The 16,256-nt window shown below is 31.6% G+C and overlaps 1 protein-coding gene across 3 annotated transcripts in view; it reads left to right on the forward strand.

The window, feature by feature from the left end:
- Positions 1 to 14,908, forward strand: part of TMEM50B (transmembrane protein 50B) — a 33,821-nt gene extending 18,913 nt beyond the window's left edge. For all 3 annotated transcript variants that reach the window (XM_074300730.1, XM_074300731.1, XM_074300732.1), the window contains exons 3-7: positions 2,071 to 2,183; positions 2,748 to 2,815; positions 7,751 to 7,843; positions 11,925 to 11,982; positions 13,407 to 14,908. In XM_074300730.1, coding sequence (XP_074156831.1) covers positions 2,071 to 2,183; positions 2,748 to 2,815; positions 7,751 to 7,843; positions 11,925 to 11,982; positions 13,407 to 13,452 — 378 coding nt within the window. In that variant the 3' untranslated portion in view covers positions 13,453 to 14,908. The remainder of the gene's footprint in view (positions 1 to 2,070; positions 2,184 to 2,747; positions 2,816 to 7,750; positions 7,844 to 11,924; positions 11,983 to 13,406) is intronic.
- The last annotated feature ends 1,348 nt before the right edge of the window (positions 14,909 to 16,256 follow it).

The raw sequence follows: 16,256 nt of genomic DNA on the forward strand, positions 1-16,256 counted from the left end.
AATACCAAAGACATATCAGTAATTTCTTGATATACTCCTACCATTTACCTCCATTCTCCCCCCCTCCCCATGAACTTTCTTTGCTAACAAAAGGAGGGAAAAAAATTTAAGTGAAACCAATCAAAGTCTAATGTGGGTATATATGACTTTTTATGCCTATATAGTTCCCAATATGCCAGTTAAAGGAGACAAATTTCATTAACTGATTTCTTCTCTGGGGCCAAGACTTTGTTCTTATTGTAGGCTTTTAATGATTACTTCCCTTTGAAGTATTCACAAATTGCTCCCCTCACTTCAGTATTTATAATTATTTCAGAATGTTACCAATATTAACATCAAGCTCACCTCTAGTGATTGGAATAGCTATCGTCATTCCTCTTTAAATACAACTGGTGTACCCGTTCTACTTGCTACAGTTGAACTCTTTAAAAATAGCAACTCATTAACCTCTCCTATTTTGTCCTTATTGACCTCAGGTATTCATTTCCTTTTAAACTATTTTTGTCCTTTCCGATAAAAAGTTAATTTTACTTAGTAAGGAAAGTAGTGGAAAAATTAAGTAATTTTATCGTCTTCCTCCTATCCATTCCAAACAAGTTTTGCACGTTGCTTGATTTTTGTCAAGGTCATTCTCATATTGAGATTTAGCTTTGTTGGTGCTAACAGTGATTCTTACATAAATATGCCATGTTTGTAGGCTTTTTCAACTTTTTATGCCCTTTTCAGGTTTTAATGTGTCTTTCTAAAAAATCATTCTCAGTTGAAGAACTATATTTGTTTTTTCTAGATATTCTTTTTCTCTTCCTAATCAAAATATATTATTGATGCATCATTAAAATACATCAGTAGAATATAAGCTTCTTAAACACAGACTGTGCCTCACTTGCAGATTTGTATCACCTGTATTTATTGTAGTACTGACACAGAGAAGGTAATCCTGTTAATTAGAATTTTATTCATTAAGCCTCTTTCTTACTCACGTTAGGGGGGTGTTGATTTTCTATCTTGTTTTTTCTTCCTTTGAAAGAAGTTGGATGTTTTACATTATATAAAAAATGTTTAGAACAGTAATCCTACAACAGAGATTACTAATATCATTGAATTTTAGAAATTATTGTGGTTCTTAGAACAGAATGGAAACAAACTTTATTCTGAAAACCTCATAATATTCATAAGAACTGAACAAGAATTCCAAAGAGTTTTTAAGTAGTTGTGGTATTATTAAATTCTGACTGTACCAAGTGTTAAAAACAAATGGTTAGTGCTTAAGGAAATATTTTCTAGATGATTTGGTCACATAATTTGCATACATGGATTTTTAAAAATAAAGTTTCTTTTGATGTTTCTTTTTTTAAAAATAAAGTTTCTTTTGATGAGAAAACTTTAAAAATAGGCTAGTGGTGGTTTATTGGAAGAAATTCTAAATATTTTGAATATTCAAGTCCCAGAATTTGGCAAAACCAATATTTGTTCCCAGTTGTACAGATGAATGGACAGCAATAAGGGAAATAAGAATAGGGCAGCAGTACCCCTCCAAAGATGTGCCATTCTCCTTTGGCATATAAAACTAAAAGTAGATAGTCACTATATTCCATTAACATACATTTAGTTTTGTATACTAGTGGGAGAGGTGGCAGAATGTAATGAAGAAGGGCAAGAGGGTGTCATATTTAAATTAACAAAAGAGTTGTTGCTATTTTAAAAATATCTTTTCTAATATAACTGGACTACATGTGTTTGAAACTTTTTAAGGCTTTATGTAGATAGTATGAGAGGCAGCAAAATGAAGTGTTTGCAGAGTTTTCAGAGTCAGGAATGCCTAAGTTCAAGATTTATCTTGACTGTATGATCCTGTAAGAGGTTAAGTTGGTGAAAAAGTAGTGATTTTGCATTGAAAACTTCCAATAGAAGAATGCAATGCATTCTATTAACTAGGCTAGAAGGTAAGGACAGAAGGAAGTACAAAAGTTTAAATTAAGTCCTTATATTTATTGGACTTAATTCTAGTCCTCAAAATATTGCAAATAATCTTGGTTTTATAGCTAAGCATTATGTTTGCTGTTTTTAAAGTTTTTTACAGGTTGGTGGATAATGATTGATGCAGCTGTGGTATATCCTAAACCAGAACAAATGAACCATGCATTTCATACATGTGGAGTGTTTTCCACATTAGCTTTCTTCATGTAAGTATGAAGGAAATTCTAAAAGTTAAGATCATATTTTTCTTAGATTAAGCAATATAATGCTTGTTTTTTAATTTTGGACAATGGGAAACACTCAGACTATAAAGTTTTCCCCCAAAAAAGTATTAATCAAAGGAAAAAAAAAAGGAATTCTTGCTAATATTTAGCATTAGATCCTGAACTTCCTTTAACTTAAGTAGGAAAATTATCCTTTCAGCTGAATAAAGTGGGCCTATTATTAATGCTTCCAAGTTATATTTATTTTTTCCTGTAATATTATTCTCTAAATTTCTTCTTGAAGTCTAGAAATTGTTTAGAAAAATCTTTGCTTTTAATACTCAAAGGAGTGTTCTTTAGGAATAAGATAAAGCAGTGTTTCTAGCCATAAAGTATTTGTGGTTTCAAAAAATGCTTTCAGTGCCTTCTTGTTTTGTTGTTAGATTAACAGGGTATTCAAAAAGAATATATAATTCAAAGATACTTATTTTGAAAAATGGAAACCTTTGGATCATATGTATTTTGTCTTTTTTTATTGTTATTTATATGTTTGTGTATGTATTCTAGGATAAATGCTGTGTCAAATGCGCAAGTAAGAGGTGATAGCTATGAAAGTGGCTGTTTAGGAAGAACAGGTGGGTAAAATCACTTTGGGGTAGCTTTTGGTTATACTATAAATGAATAAAAACTGACAAAGTATGCCTTGATCTCCAAAAACTGAGTCCTTTATACAGAGCTAAAAGTGGGGTCCTAAAATACAACTTAACAACTTTTTTTATAGTCTTGCCTCAGGAAGATTAAAATTTTTTTGAGAAGTTTGTATTTGTGATAATGTTCTGTCCTACATATATAATAAACTAATTAGTAAGACTCAGACTTGATTTATTTTTCTAGGATGTTGGTGGATTTTTGTGTTTATCTTTTTATTTTGCCCTTTGTGATAGTCATGAGTAGGTTGGTTAGATAGGTTTGGCATCCAGCATATTCAAATAGTGAACTTTTTTTTTAATCAACTGAGTGAATTCTCCTGACTTTGATAATGTGTGTTTGTGTATGTCAGTGAATGGCATATTCTAGCCATTTTGTCTGTGCGCTAATGGTGTATGTATTTTTTTAATCTGCATTTTTTCGATGGAATGTAACTTCCCTGCTTGCATGCTGTGGCCCAGCTAGACTAGCCTTTTTGAAATTCTTCACAAATGATACTTTATCTGCAGTCCCTGAATCCCTTAGGCCTGATGTGGAGTCTTTCTCCTTGCTTAGTGTCTATTTTGAACATCTTATTTTCTTTAAAACTCAGATCAAGTACCACCTTGTATATGAAGCCTTTCCTTCCAGATTCTAATTCTCTTCTGCCTACCAATTACTTTATATGTGCATACATTATATAGACACTTACCCTTTAATCTTTTCTGTTAGAATATAAGGCTCTTGAAGGCGCAAGGACTATTTCATTTTTGTCTCTATATCTATGTATAAAATAATAGATTTTTGATAAGTAATTGCTGATTGATTTTTGGGAAACATTTAAATTTTCACTTAATAATAATATCTTTTAATCCACATTAAACTTTTCTAAAATAAACTTTTCTAGGAATCTGATGCTTTTATCATAATGGAATTTCATTGTAACAATAACAATAATTACATTTCCAGTTTTTTGAAAGGGCTGTGGATTAAATTGAGCAAATATCCAGCTTCTCTGTTATCTTTGAATACTCTAGAACTAGGCTAATTCTTTTTCATTTATGCTTTCAAACTTCATGTTTTGTTATAGTTTTTGACATGGCTTACTTTGGTGGGTCTTCTAAAGCTTTAGTGTGATACTTCATCATAGTGTGAAAATGATCCTGTGTTTTTGAAGGTTATAGAAGGATCCACCAAGCTATGAAGACTTATAATATAGGCTTGTTGATAGGTCAAATAAATGTCTGTCAAATGCAATACAACTAAGTTTATTTCTGGATTGGTCACAAGCTGAGGGACTTTTTGACCACAACCATTTTAGAACAGAGTGGTGAATTATAGAGTATTTGCAAGTTATATCAATTGAGAAATTATCACAAAAGTACAGGGTTGTCTTTTTTTTTTTTTTTTTTTTTTTTTTTAAATTATTTTTTTACTTGAGGCAATTGGAGTTAAGTGAATTACTCAGCTAGAAAGTATTAAGTATCTGAGGTCAGATTTTGAACTCACATCCTCCTAACTCCAACGGCTGGTTACACTTCTTTAAGGTATTGTTGAAGGTAGCATCTATGTTTTGTTTTTTTTTTTCTTTTTTTCTGGTGGTGGTGTTTGGGGAATTTGAGGTGGGAATGGAAGCATGAGATATTTTGAAGATTTGTTTCCATTCGCTTGTCATGCAGCATTTTATTAAGTCTTGTTTCAGCTGCCTAATCAGCACTGTAGGTTTTTTTCCCTTTGATAGGACAAAAGAGCTACAAAAATCTTAGCTTCTCTGTTTAAATCTTAATTTTAAAAAATGAAGTATTTTATTATTTAATTCCCATAGTAATGCTCACAGAATCTACTGACAAGGAGGAATGAGGGTAGGGGGATCAGGCAGGCCCTAAACTTTTAGTCCTTCTGATGTTGCTTCTTTGCTTAGCTATTATCTAAAGATGAGAAAGAAGAATGCTGCTGGGAAACCAACTGGGAAGTCAGTGAGTGTGGTTCAGTGGCAGGAATTTTCCTTTGAAATCAGAAGATATGAATCCAAGTTATGTCTTTGATATAGGCTATTCCTTTGGCAATTCACTTAATCACTGACCTTTAGCCTATTCATTTTGTATAGTAAGAAATAATATTTCTTTTACTAGTCTCCTTTATAGGGTTATTCATAGCTAACAAAATAGACAAAATGAATTGTACATAGGGGTTCTAATGATATATATGATCAGTACTGACTTCCAGTGATAAAATAAAATCTGTTAAATAATATATAATAATGTGTTTTAAAGTTTACAAAGCTCCTTTCTTATATCATCCTTTTATCTTTTTTTAGTAGTATTTTATTTTTCCAAATATATGTAAAGATAGTTTTCAACATTCATTTTTTTCTTTTCTTTTCTTTTCTTTTCTTTCTTCTTCTCTCTTTCTTTCTTTCTTTCTTTCTTTCTTTCTTTCTTTCTTTCTTTCTTTCTTCTTCTTTCTTTCTTTCTCTCTCTCTCTCTTTCTTTCTTTCTCTCTCTCTCCCTCTCTTTCTTTCTTTCTTTCTCTCTCTCTCCCTCTCTTTCTTTCTTTCTTCTTTCTTTCTTTCTTTCTTTCTTTCTTTCTTTCTTTCTTTCTTCTTTCTTTCTTTCTTTCTCTCTCTCTCTCTCTCTTTCTTTCTTCTTTCTTTCTTTCTTTCTTTCTCTCTCTCTCTCTCTCTCTTTCTCTCTTTCTTTCTCTCTTTCTTTCTCTCTCTCTCCCTCTCTTTCTTTCTCTCTTTCTTTCTCTCTCTCTCCCTTTCTTTCTCTCTTTCTTTCTCTCTTTTCTTTCTTTCTTTCTTTCTTTCTTTCTTTCTTTCTTTCTTTCTTTCTTTCTTTCTTTCTTTCTTTCTTTCTTTCTTTCTTTCTTTCTTTCTTTCTTTCTTTCTTTCTCTCTCTCTCCTCTCTCTCTCTCTCCTCTCTCTCTTTCTTTCTTTCTTTCTTTCTTTCTTTCTTTCTTTCTTTCTTTCTTTTCTTTCTTTCTTTCTTCTTTCTTTCTTTCTTTCTTTCTTTCTTTCTTTCTTTTCTTTTCTTTCTTTCTTTCTTTCTTTCTTTCTTTCTTTCTCTGAGGCAATTGGGGTTGTGACTTGCCGAGGGTCACACAGCTAGGAAGTGTTAAGTGTTTGAGGCCAGCTTTGAACTCAGGTCCTCCTGACTTCAGGGCTGGTGCTGTATCCACTGTGTCACCTAGCTGCCCCTCTGTGTTTATTTTTGTAAAATTTTGTGTTCTTAATTTTTTCCCTCCCTCCTTTACCTCTACCTGTTCCAGGGCAGCAAGCAATCCTTTTAAAGATATTTCCATATTTGTCTTTTTCCATTATCTTGCTTGGTTTTTACCACAATCCTGTAATCTTGTAATTTCCATTTATAGTTAAGGAAGCTGGGACCCAGGATCACTCTGATGATTGTCTCTGGGTTGGAATTTGAATTTAAGGCTTCCTGACTGTCAAGGACTGAGCCCTTTAAGATAATTCCATTTTCTGGAAGGTTGGAAAATTGGTATTTGTAACCAGCAACACTAAAAGATCATTTAGAACAGAATGTCTGAAATGTAGTATTAATTCTTGCCTTTTGAAATAGCATGTAGCACTGTCACCTTTGCTTTATGACTCAGGATCATTAATGTCATTATTGAATATTGTGTACTGAGTGGCAATTTTCATGGTCTAGGATTGTATTTAAGGGTTACTTTGCTCCTACATTTAATGGACCCTCTTTGGCGACTTTTAAAAAAAATATAGTTGGGAAATATACTTTTTTAATTGAAGTTTTTTTTCCCCCCAAAATATATGCAAGGATAATTTTTCAATATTGACTCTTGAAAAACCTTGTATTCCAATTTTCCCCCCTTTTCTTCCCACATCCTCCCCTAGATGGCATGTAATCCAATATATGTTAAACATAGTAAAAATATGTGTTAAATCCAATATAAGTATACATATTTATTCAATTATCTTGCGCAAAAATCAGATCAAAATTTTTTTTTTAAATGAAAAAGAAAATAAAATTCAAGCAAACTGCAACAAAAAGAATGAAAATGCTATGTTGTAATCCACAGTCAGTTCCCACAGTTCCCTTTTTGAGTGTAGATGGCTGTCATCATCACAAGATCTTTGGAACTGTCTGCTCTACTTTTATTTTATTTTATTTTTTGTATTTTTTTATTATAGCTTTTTATTTACAAGATATATGCATGGGTAATTTTTCAGCATTGACAATTGCAAAACCTTTTGTTCCAATTTTCCCCTCCTTCCCCCCATACCCTCCCTCCCCCAGATGGCCAATACATGTTAAATATGTTAAAGTATATATTAAATATACGATTCTTTTTGTACAGCAAAATAATTGTATGGACATGTATATATATATATATATCCATACAATTATTTTGCTGTACAAAAAGAATCGGACTTTGAAATAGTGTACAATTAACCTGTGAGGGAACTCAAAAATGTAGGCGGACAAAAATAGAGGGATTGGGAATTCTGTGTAGTGGTTCACACTCATTTTCCTGAATTCTTTCTTTCTAGCTGGTTCAGTTCATTTGGATCTGCTCTACTTTTAAACATCTTTCTGCTTTCTATAATTTTCTGCCTCCTTGGCTATAATCATAGCCTTAGAAACAACTTCTAATTCTCAATTTAATTTATTTAAATTTTTAATATTCTGGAAACCAGATAACCAAATATTGCAAAGGTTTTCTAACAGCTGTCTGAGTTGGCCAGAGAGCTTTTTTGTGTAATTGTAGTTTTAAGCTGTGTACAATAGTAGATGATGGTGCTGAAAAGCAGAATATAAGATTGATGAAATACTACCAGATTTCCAAGATACTTGAACAAACATGAAAATAGCCCAAAATGACAAATCCTATCATCTTTACAGGTGCTCGAGTTTGGCTTTTCATTGGTTTCATGTTGATGTTTGGTTCCCTTATTGCGTCAATGTGGATTCTTTTTGGTGCATATGTTACTCAAAGTAAGTTCATTCCTTCCAGTTTTTTTTTTCCAATAAATGTTAATGTAATCAACTTTAGTTTGTTAACCACCTAATGTAAAATTTGTTTTAAATTTAATGTGAAGGCAAATATATACTTAAGTTAAAAACTTTTAATTTGGGGGCTGCTAGGTGGCGCAGTGGATAGAGTACCAGTTCTGAAGTCAGGAGGACCTGAGTTTAAATTTGGTCTCTATTAGACACATCATACTTCCTAGCTGTGTGACCCTGGGCAAGTCACTTAACTCCAATTGCCTGGGGGAGAGGGGAACTTTTAGTTTTAGATTAGACTTTTTTTTTTTTTTTTTTTTTTTTTTTACTAGTTCTAGTTCCTAGACTTGAGGAACTAAAATTTGTCTGTTTCTGAAATAGGAAAAATGGCATATAATTCCTAAAGGGGATGATAGAATGGTCTTTTCTAAAATTAAAGGTTTTTTTTTCTATTACCAAGCATTTTTTCTCCTCCTTCCCACTTTCTTCCCCAGAAAAGAAAAAAACAACACTTTTTAACAAATAAGTGTAGTCAGACAAAATTCCTAGAGTGGCCAGGTCCAAAAATGTGTTGCATTTTGCACATTAGGAGATTTTTGTTATGCATGTAATAACCAGCAGCAAACATTAACATTTTAGTACACAAAGAAGAGAACAATTTGACACAATACTAATAAAATTCTCTTAACTTTTTTTGGTCTTCATCTGATGAAATGAAATATTGATGTTAATAAAGTGAAGTTGTTTATTGGATGAAAGCTAAATATAAAGAAATTTTACATGTTGGATGAAATCCCTGTTGTCATTGAGTAATTTGAATATTACTGATACAGAACTTACTTTGTTCTTATCTTGGTGAAATGAATATAATTTTTGTTAGGGGGTATTTCTGTGGTGTAATGTAACATTTCATTTTTAGTGTTTTAGTAAATAATATATTAGTTGGAGTTTTTTTTTACTTCAATTTGTTTTTAAAGCCTATGACAACCATGAAAATTCTTTATCCTGTGACAACCATGAAAATAGTTTCAAAATTACTTTTCTACAAAGATCTTTATTGCAATTTTCTGATGGTACAATGATAGATTGTTGTGCTTGGAATCAGGAAGACCCGAGTTTAAATCCTACACTATCTGTGTACTTTAGTTTCTTTATATAATGAGAAAAAATGGACCCAATAGCCTTTTAAGGTCCTTTTCAGCTCTAAATCTATGAACCTGTATAGATTCTATATCTAATATATCATGAGATTAGAACTTAATCTAACATTTCCACCTATTTTCTGCTCTGCTTTCCCAGTGAAAAAGCAACAAATTATCACGGTATTTAATGATGTTGAACAATGATGAACGGTAAATGCATTTCACCTCTCTGGAACCCTCAGAGAATAAGTTCAGAACAAAGGAGATGATATTTCTCTTTTGTTCTGTTTTAGAATATTGTGTTCAGTTCTGAGTGCTATATTGGAAAGAAGGACCATTGAAGAATTAGCATGTATTGAAAGGGAGAATACAATAAGTGCCTGTTATACCTTAGCCTTGTGCTTAGTATCTTACAAATATAATCCCATTTCATTCTCCAACAACTCTGGAAGTTAAGTTCCATTTTACATGTACTGAGGCAGTTTAAATGAGGTGCCAGGTTCACACAGTAACTGCCTGAGAGGCTGGATCTGAACTTGTCTTCCTGAGTCCAAGCTCAGTACTCTACATTGACTATGTTTCCTATCTATTGATAAGTGTTATGAGACCAGGGTGGTGATACACGTAGAGATCAAGTTGTGAGATTCGATGAACAAAATAAAGAACTAGAAGACTTAGAGGGAAAGGTAATAACTGTTTTCAAGTATCTAAAGATTTAGATTTGTGGAAAAAGTTTAAAGTTGTTTTAGATTTAAGGTTTAAATTTGTGGTGATAACTAACTGTAACCTCTGCTCCTAGTAGGGTTGAGATGAATGGAGTGGATCTCTTAAGCTCAGGAGGCAGAGCTGCAGTTAGGTCTTGAGCCAATCAAGTGTCTTCGTTGTGTTTGAGCAGAAAGGGGTCATTGGAAGTTGGGATTATGTGTGGAGAAAGTATGCATGTTTGGGGGAGATTAGCTGCTGCAGTTTACCTGAGCGAGATAAAGAGACCCAGTCTTCAAAAAGAAATAAAAAACATTTGCTTTTATAACTAGGACCAGTAAGTGGAAAAATGGAAGTTGCAGAGAGACTAATTGAATAATATTGATAGTGCATTTCCCAACAGTAGAAGTTTCAAAGAGGATAAGCATTTGTCAGAAATGTTGTGCAAGGATTCCAAATTCAGGTAGATTAAATTGGCTTCTGCATTCTTTTCCTGCTTCTGAGATTCTTTGAGTCACTCTGGATAACTATTTTCCATACAGTTGGATCTTTCTCTTTTCCCTTTAAAGTATATATCAATTTATTCCCTTGAAAAAATAAAATTGAATTTATTCTTGATGATTAATTCCTTATTATCATATGTCTCTTAATGATTTTTAGAGCCTGTTGAGGTTTGTATCATTGTTAGTTATATTAAATGACTCAGACTTCTGCCCTTTTTGAGTTCTTCTGTCCAGTTATAATTTTTCCTTACCAGAAGTCCAACCTCATTTATTGCTGCTGACAGAAGTATTCATTGCTACTTCCTATAGTATTTTTTCTCTCAGAACCTTTTAAATTTGCTTCTAATCTTTTCTGATTTAGGAAACCAAATAACCGTATTAAAATTAAGTCTAAAGTAAGAATAAATAGGTTGAAGAACTCATCAGAGAGAGTATGAATCTTAGTGCACTGATTCTGGGCCATTCCTTAAGCAGAGAGGCCTTTTTTCTCATTTCCTTGATCTCTGTTGTTTTCTGAGATAGATGAATAAATGAGTTTTGGACAGGATAGGTGAAGATGTATTTTTTGTTCTACACTATTTACTGACAATATATTATAATATTTCAGAAGTCTTGTAGAAAAATGCATTAAGAGAATTGTTGACAATCTATTAAAAGTTTTCAACTGGGATCAATGATGGACAGAAATAACTACACCCAGAGAAGGAACACTGGGAAGTGAATGTAAATTGTTAGCACTACTGTCTATCTACCCAGGTTACTTATACCTTCGGAAGTTAATAATTAATGTGCAACAAGAAAATGGTATTTACACACATATAATGTATCTAGGTTATATTGTAACACATGTAAAATGTATGGGATTACCTGTCATGGGGGGAGGGAGTGGAGGGAGGGAGGGGATAATTTGGAAAAATGAATTAAAAAAAAAAAAAGTTTTCAACTGGGGGCAGCTAGGTGGCGCAGTGGATAGAGCACCAGCCTTGAATTCAGGAGGACCCGAGTTCAAATGTGGTCTCAGATACTTAACACTTCCTAGCTGTGTGACCCTGGGCAAGTCACTTAACCCCAGTCTCAGAAAAAGAAAAAAAAAAAGTTTTCAACTACTTTTGTTTTCGTCAATATTCAACATTTCCATGGTGATCTTGGGAGCTATGAGAGTATATGTATGTGGCTCCTGCTTTTGTTGCAAACAGTTCTGATCCATCTAATAGCATGACAATTGTGCTAAAAAAAAATTAGTAAATTTAAAAGAAAAAACCCCTGCATCTGTTTTTGCCCTAGGTCAATGGTTTCTGTCTTTGGGGTTGAAGAACTTCTCCTCTGCTCCCCCTTTCAAATATCAGCCATTGTTTTGTGAAAATAATAACAGAATGAAAGTATTTGTGGATTAATGAACCCTGTAAAAGGAATCCTTGTCTGCCTTTAAGTGTTCTTGGCCCACATGACATAAACAGTGCCCTAGGTGATGTGTCCATTTCTGTTTTGTCATTTTTCTTTATTTGAGGGGAAAAATCCATTTTTAGGGTAATGAATCTATAACTATTATTTAAGGTAAATGCTTTTTAAAAAAACAGATAATTCAGTGAAATCATAGTTTTTTTGGTTCCTTTTGATAGGAATTTTTTGATATATCACATGTTCTGTTTGTGGTTAACACTGATATTTTTGTTATTGAATATGTTGATAACAGTTTTTCTTGGCATGTATTTTTAATTCTTGCAGATACTAATGTTTATCCAGGATTAGCTGTATTTTTTCAAAATGCACTTATATTTTTTAGGTAAGTTAATCACTTTTTCATTTTTTCCTATAAAGTTTTCTGAAATTTCAGTTCTATTTATAAGTACATTTTAAAAACAATATAAAATAAAATATAAATTCATTGGGTTCATTTAGAATGAGCTATGATACTATTATGCATTTAATTATGCACCAAGAGTAACACTTAAGTATAAAATTATATGTAATAACTAATTGTTAACTAGTTGAGGTTTAGTTCTGTTTAAATGTGGGCAAATGCAAAAAAAGCACATAGCAGTAATCACCTTTAGATATAATTTGCTAAAAGGCCACAAGATGGAGGCATTTCTCTTTGAAATGTTTTATGGAATAGAAACTGACTTGATCTAGTTGAAAATAAGAGAAAAGACAAAATTTCCCTAGGAAAGCACTTTTAACAAATTAAAAATCCCTATCTTTTTGTGAACCTTTGTGATGCTTAATGATTATGATTTAGATGATAACTTCTCTGAAGTTTTTTGAGTGTAGCTCTTTGGGCAGTACCAACTCTTCGCAACCTGTGTGACCTTGTCATTTAAAAAATGCCAGTGACTTGATAGTTTCAGTTATTTTATACCAGTTACATGAAATCTTATAAGAATTATTTTTAGTAGGTCAATGATCACACATGTATTATGACGTTTTTAAAAAAAAAACAAACAATTACCCTTGGTATTTTTATGCTGATTCAAAGTGCCACTCAGATCTTTAGTTTTTTGTTGTTGTTGTTGCTTTTTCAATCAGCTAAAAATGTCCTCTGTACCTTCCCCCCCTCATCAATTAGAACAGTTGGCCTGACAAATACAGGTTCAAATTACAAAATTTCCTACTCTCAAAAAACTTTCTGCAGCTTCCAGTTTAAATCTGTGTTATAAATTAGAACCAAAAATATGGTTTTATAATATTGTTTCGCACCTATAGTGGTGATTGTAGTTTTAGAATTTTTATTTACTATATTTTATCTGAGAGTTGAATATGAATATCAGTTACAATTTTAAGTAGCAGGTACTGTTGGAGTAGAATAAAGAGCTAACTATTGATCTCTGAGATACTAGAGGGAGGCACTCAAATATAGTTGGTGAAGTTATTGGTACCTAAATAATTTTACTGTCTCAAAATTTTTTAGAGGAAAGACCTTAACTATAAATGGCAAAGTTGTTATTTTTAATAATAATCATAATAACAAGAAAAACTAAGTTCCCAATTTTTAGATATGGTTGAATTTGAAAGAGAATAATACTGAAAATTCTCTTCTCTATTCTCTATAAAAATATTATTTATGTACTAAGAATAATCTTCAAAGCAATTTAGACATTTCTAGTTCAAAAAGGTTCCAAAATTGAACTGAAATACATATGTTGTAACATACATATAGATTCAAGTTTTTCTTACTATGTGAAACTGTATATTTTTCATATTTTTTAGTACCCTCATCTACAAATTTGGACGAACAGAAGAGTTATGGGGATAAATCACTACTTGCATCAAAATTATTTTGTTATATTGTTTATGTATAAAAATTTCTTTCTCAGTTAGATTTGCATTTTGTTAGTGAATTGTACATTAAATGTCAAATTATTTCCTTTATGCCAATTTTTAAAAATACTTTCATGTAGTTTCCACTCTCTTATTTCATTGAATAGATTGTGAATATGTACATATATGGATGTATATATTATAGATGGGGGAAAATATCCATTTTCTTATTCTTGCACACTTAAGGCTTGACCAGTGCTCTCTGAGCAAGATTGCAATATGTCACTTTAGTGTCAATGGTAATGCTTGTGTATGCTGTTTCTAACCACTGAAGATGTGCAAAATTAAATTGATGAATATCTGAAATCAGTACTGAACCATTAGGAAGAGCATTTCAATAAGCAGTATTTATTTTGGCAGAGAAAATGAGTGTGTTTTGGTTTTTTCTTTTCAATGCTTGCTTGCAGATATTTAAGTGGAACTTTATATGAAGATTTTTAAATATCCAAGGGACTAATTTGGAAATAAGTTTTGAAGAAAAAATGTTTCTGAATTGCAAAGCTCTAAAGGGGAAATAGCACACTGCTAATTAGATTTAATGTGGTTAAAATAAAATGACCACAAAAAAAAGTTGGCAACATAATTCTTAGAAAATGCAAGTAAAATAGTCTGTGTATTGTGCTTTTTTCTTTACAATCTATGAATTACATGACATGACAGCATTGCTTAAACTCATGTAAAAGAAAGCAAGTTGGTTTGAAAGAATTAAGAATTCTTAAGAATTCACAATAGTAAAAGAGATGCTTTTATTATAATGAAAGGAATAGGGAAAACAGTAAAAACTAGCTTTCCTTCCCAAAGGGTACTACCACTACGATTAAGAAATAAATATTTTATCTACTTATTTGCAAAACTGAAAGCCTCTATTCAAATGTATTCATTGAGCTTTGAGTAAACTGTTATAAAAAACACTTAGAAAATTTTGCAGGCATGTATTATATTACAATCATAGCTCTAATTTATTGAATTATATTAAGCTAAGTAAGCACAAAAACACAGTATAGTCTCAAGGGAATTGTTTGAATAGTGTCACTATCTCATATTGCACTGTTACTTGTTACATAGGTTTTGATTGTACTTTATTTTTCCCTAGTTTTACAAATTATTTTTCTTGTCTCTAAGACAGACTCTATAAAACAAATAGCATTAAGATGCCGCTTTAAAAATATCTTTTCTGAGAGTATTTCCTTTGCACAGAATATGAAGCAAATTGTGGAAAGCTGTGCTATTGTCTATACTTCATCCTGTTTACTGTTTGTGTAGTTTTGTTTAAAAATCTTAGCAAAATTTTTATTTTCACAAAACGATAAAACTAGCATCTTTGAAGTTCCTTTTTATGTCCCCTCAATTTTAACTTATTTTAAACACAATAAATATTTCTTTTAAGGATGGTTTGTTAAATTTTATTTGACCAAAATATAATTTGAAAATTGTTTTATATTATCCATTATTTACACAAATAAGTTGTTAAAAGAGGCAGATTATAAAAAGAACAAGAATAAAAACAATATTTAAAAAAAAACAATATTCTCAGCACTTCTGGAGTATTTGGGCATATTCTTAGTGAAATGATATATCTATAGCAAATTGCTTAGTCAAAATAACCCTCAATGAATATGTACAATAATACTCAAAAGTTCAGTATTTTTTTTTTCCTAGTGAAAATGTAGGGGAAAAAACTTATTGTTTTGTGAATTGTGAATTATTGTGAATATGAAATAATTTCTGTGTACCTATTTTCCTATTAAAAATGGAGACCACAGTAATAATCTTAGAGACTTTCACTACTGAATCAGCATCTGTTACTCAAAGGAGATTATGTATAAATATGTGTGTGTGTGTGTGTGTGTGTGTGTGTGAATTATATACACATATACATACACATACCTACAGAGACAGTGCACATTTTGTAAATCTTGCAATACATTCATAATAGGTGGCATTTATATAACACTTTTAGGTGTGCAAAGTATTTCATACACATTTAGTAATTAAGATAATTTAATTTAGTGGTTACTGAGTCCGTGGACTTGGGAAGTATTAATATGATAGTTGACTTGTAAACAACATGATACTAAGCCCTTATAATTTCACAAATGCTCTAATTCACAAATTTAAAAGTTATCAAAATATAAAATGCAAAAAAAAATTTAATATATAATCTCATTTGATCTTCAAACAATCTATGAGATAGACACTGTATCTGTTATGGCCATTTTTATAAGTAAGGAAACTGAATCTGAAATATCCAGTGACTTATTTTTACAAAATTACTAAATGTTGGAGGTCTGCTTAGAATAGCAAAAGCCTATAAGAAAGATAAGATTTAATTGCATTAACTGACCTATTAAAGTTGCATACAAATGTGACTTTGCCACAATATGATTGAATGAAGCTCTTGGTGCTATGAGCCAGAGATTCAAATTGAAAGAGAAGCTAGTCATTGTTTTCAAGAAATTTCATATTCTAACGGGGAGACACTTGTAGAAGGTCTCAACTGTAAGTGAAATGTAATTAGCATAGATGACATACAGTAGCAAGTAACTATAACATAGGTAACTTAGAATGAACTAAAGGAATTACAAGAATGGATGGGAAAATCTAGATCTTCTAAAGCTCTCACTTTCTACCACTGGTTAAGAGAGGTTACCAATAATTGCTTAAAAGCTTTAACATAATGGTTTTGGATTAGGTGATCCATCTTTCCCCCAATAGTGTACTCTTAATAACTAATTTCTC

The sequence above is a fragment of the Sminthopsis crassicaudata genome, chromosome 3 (genome assembly GCF_048593235.1).
Source record: "Sminthopsis crassicaudata isolate SCR6 chromosome 3, ASM4859323v1, whole genome shotgun sequence".
NCBI classification, from domain to species: Eukaryota; Metazoa; Chordata; class Mammalia; order Dasyuromorphia; family Dasyuridae; genus Sminthopsis; species Sminthopsis crassicaudata.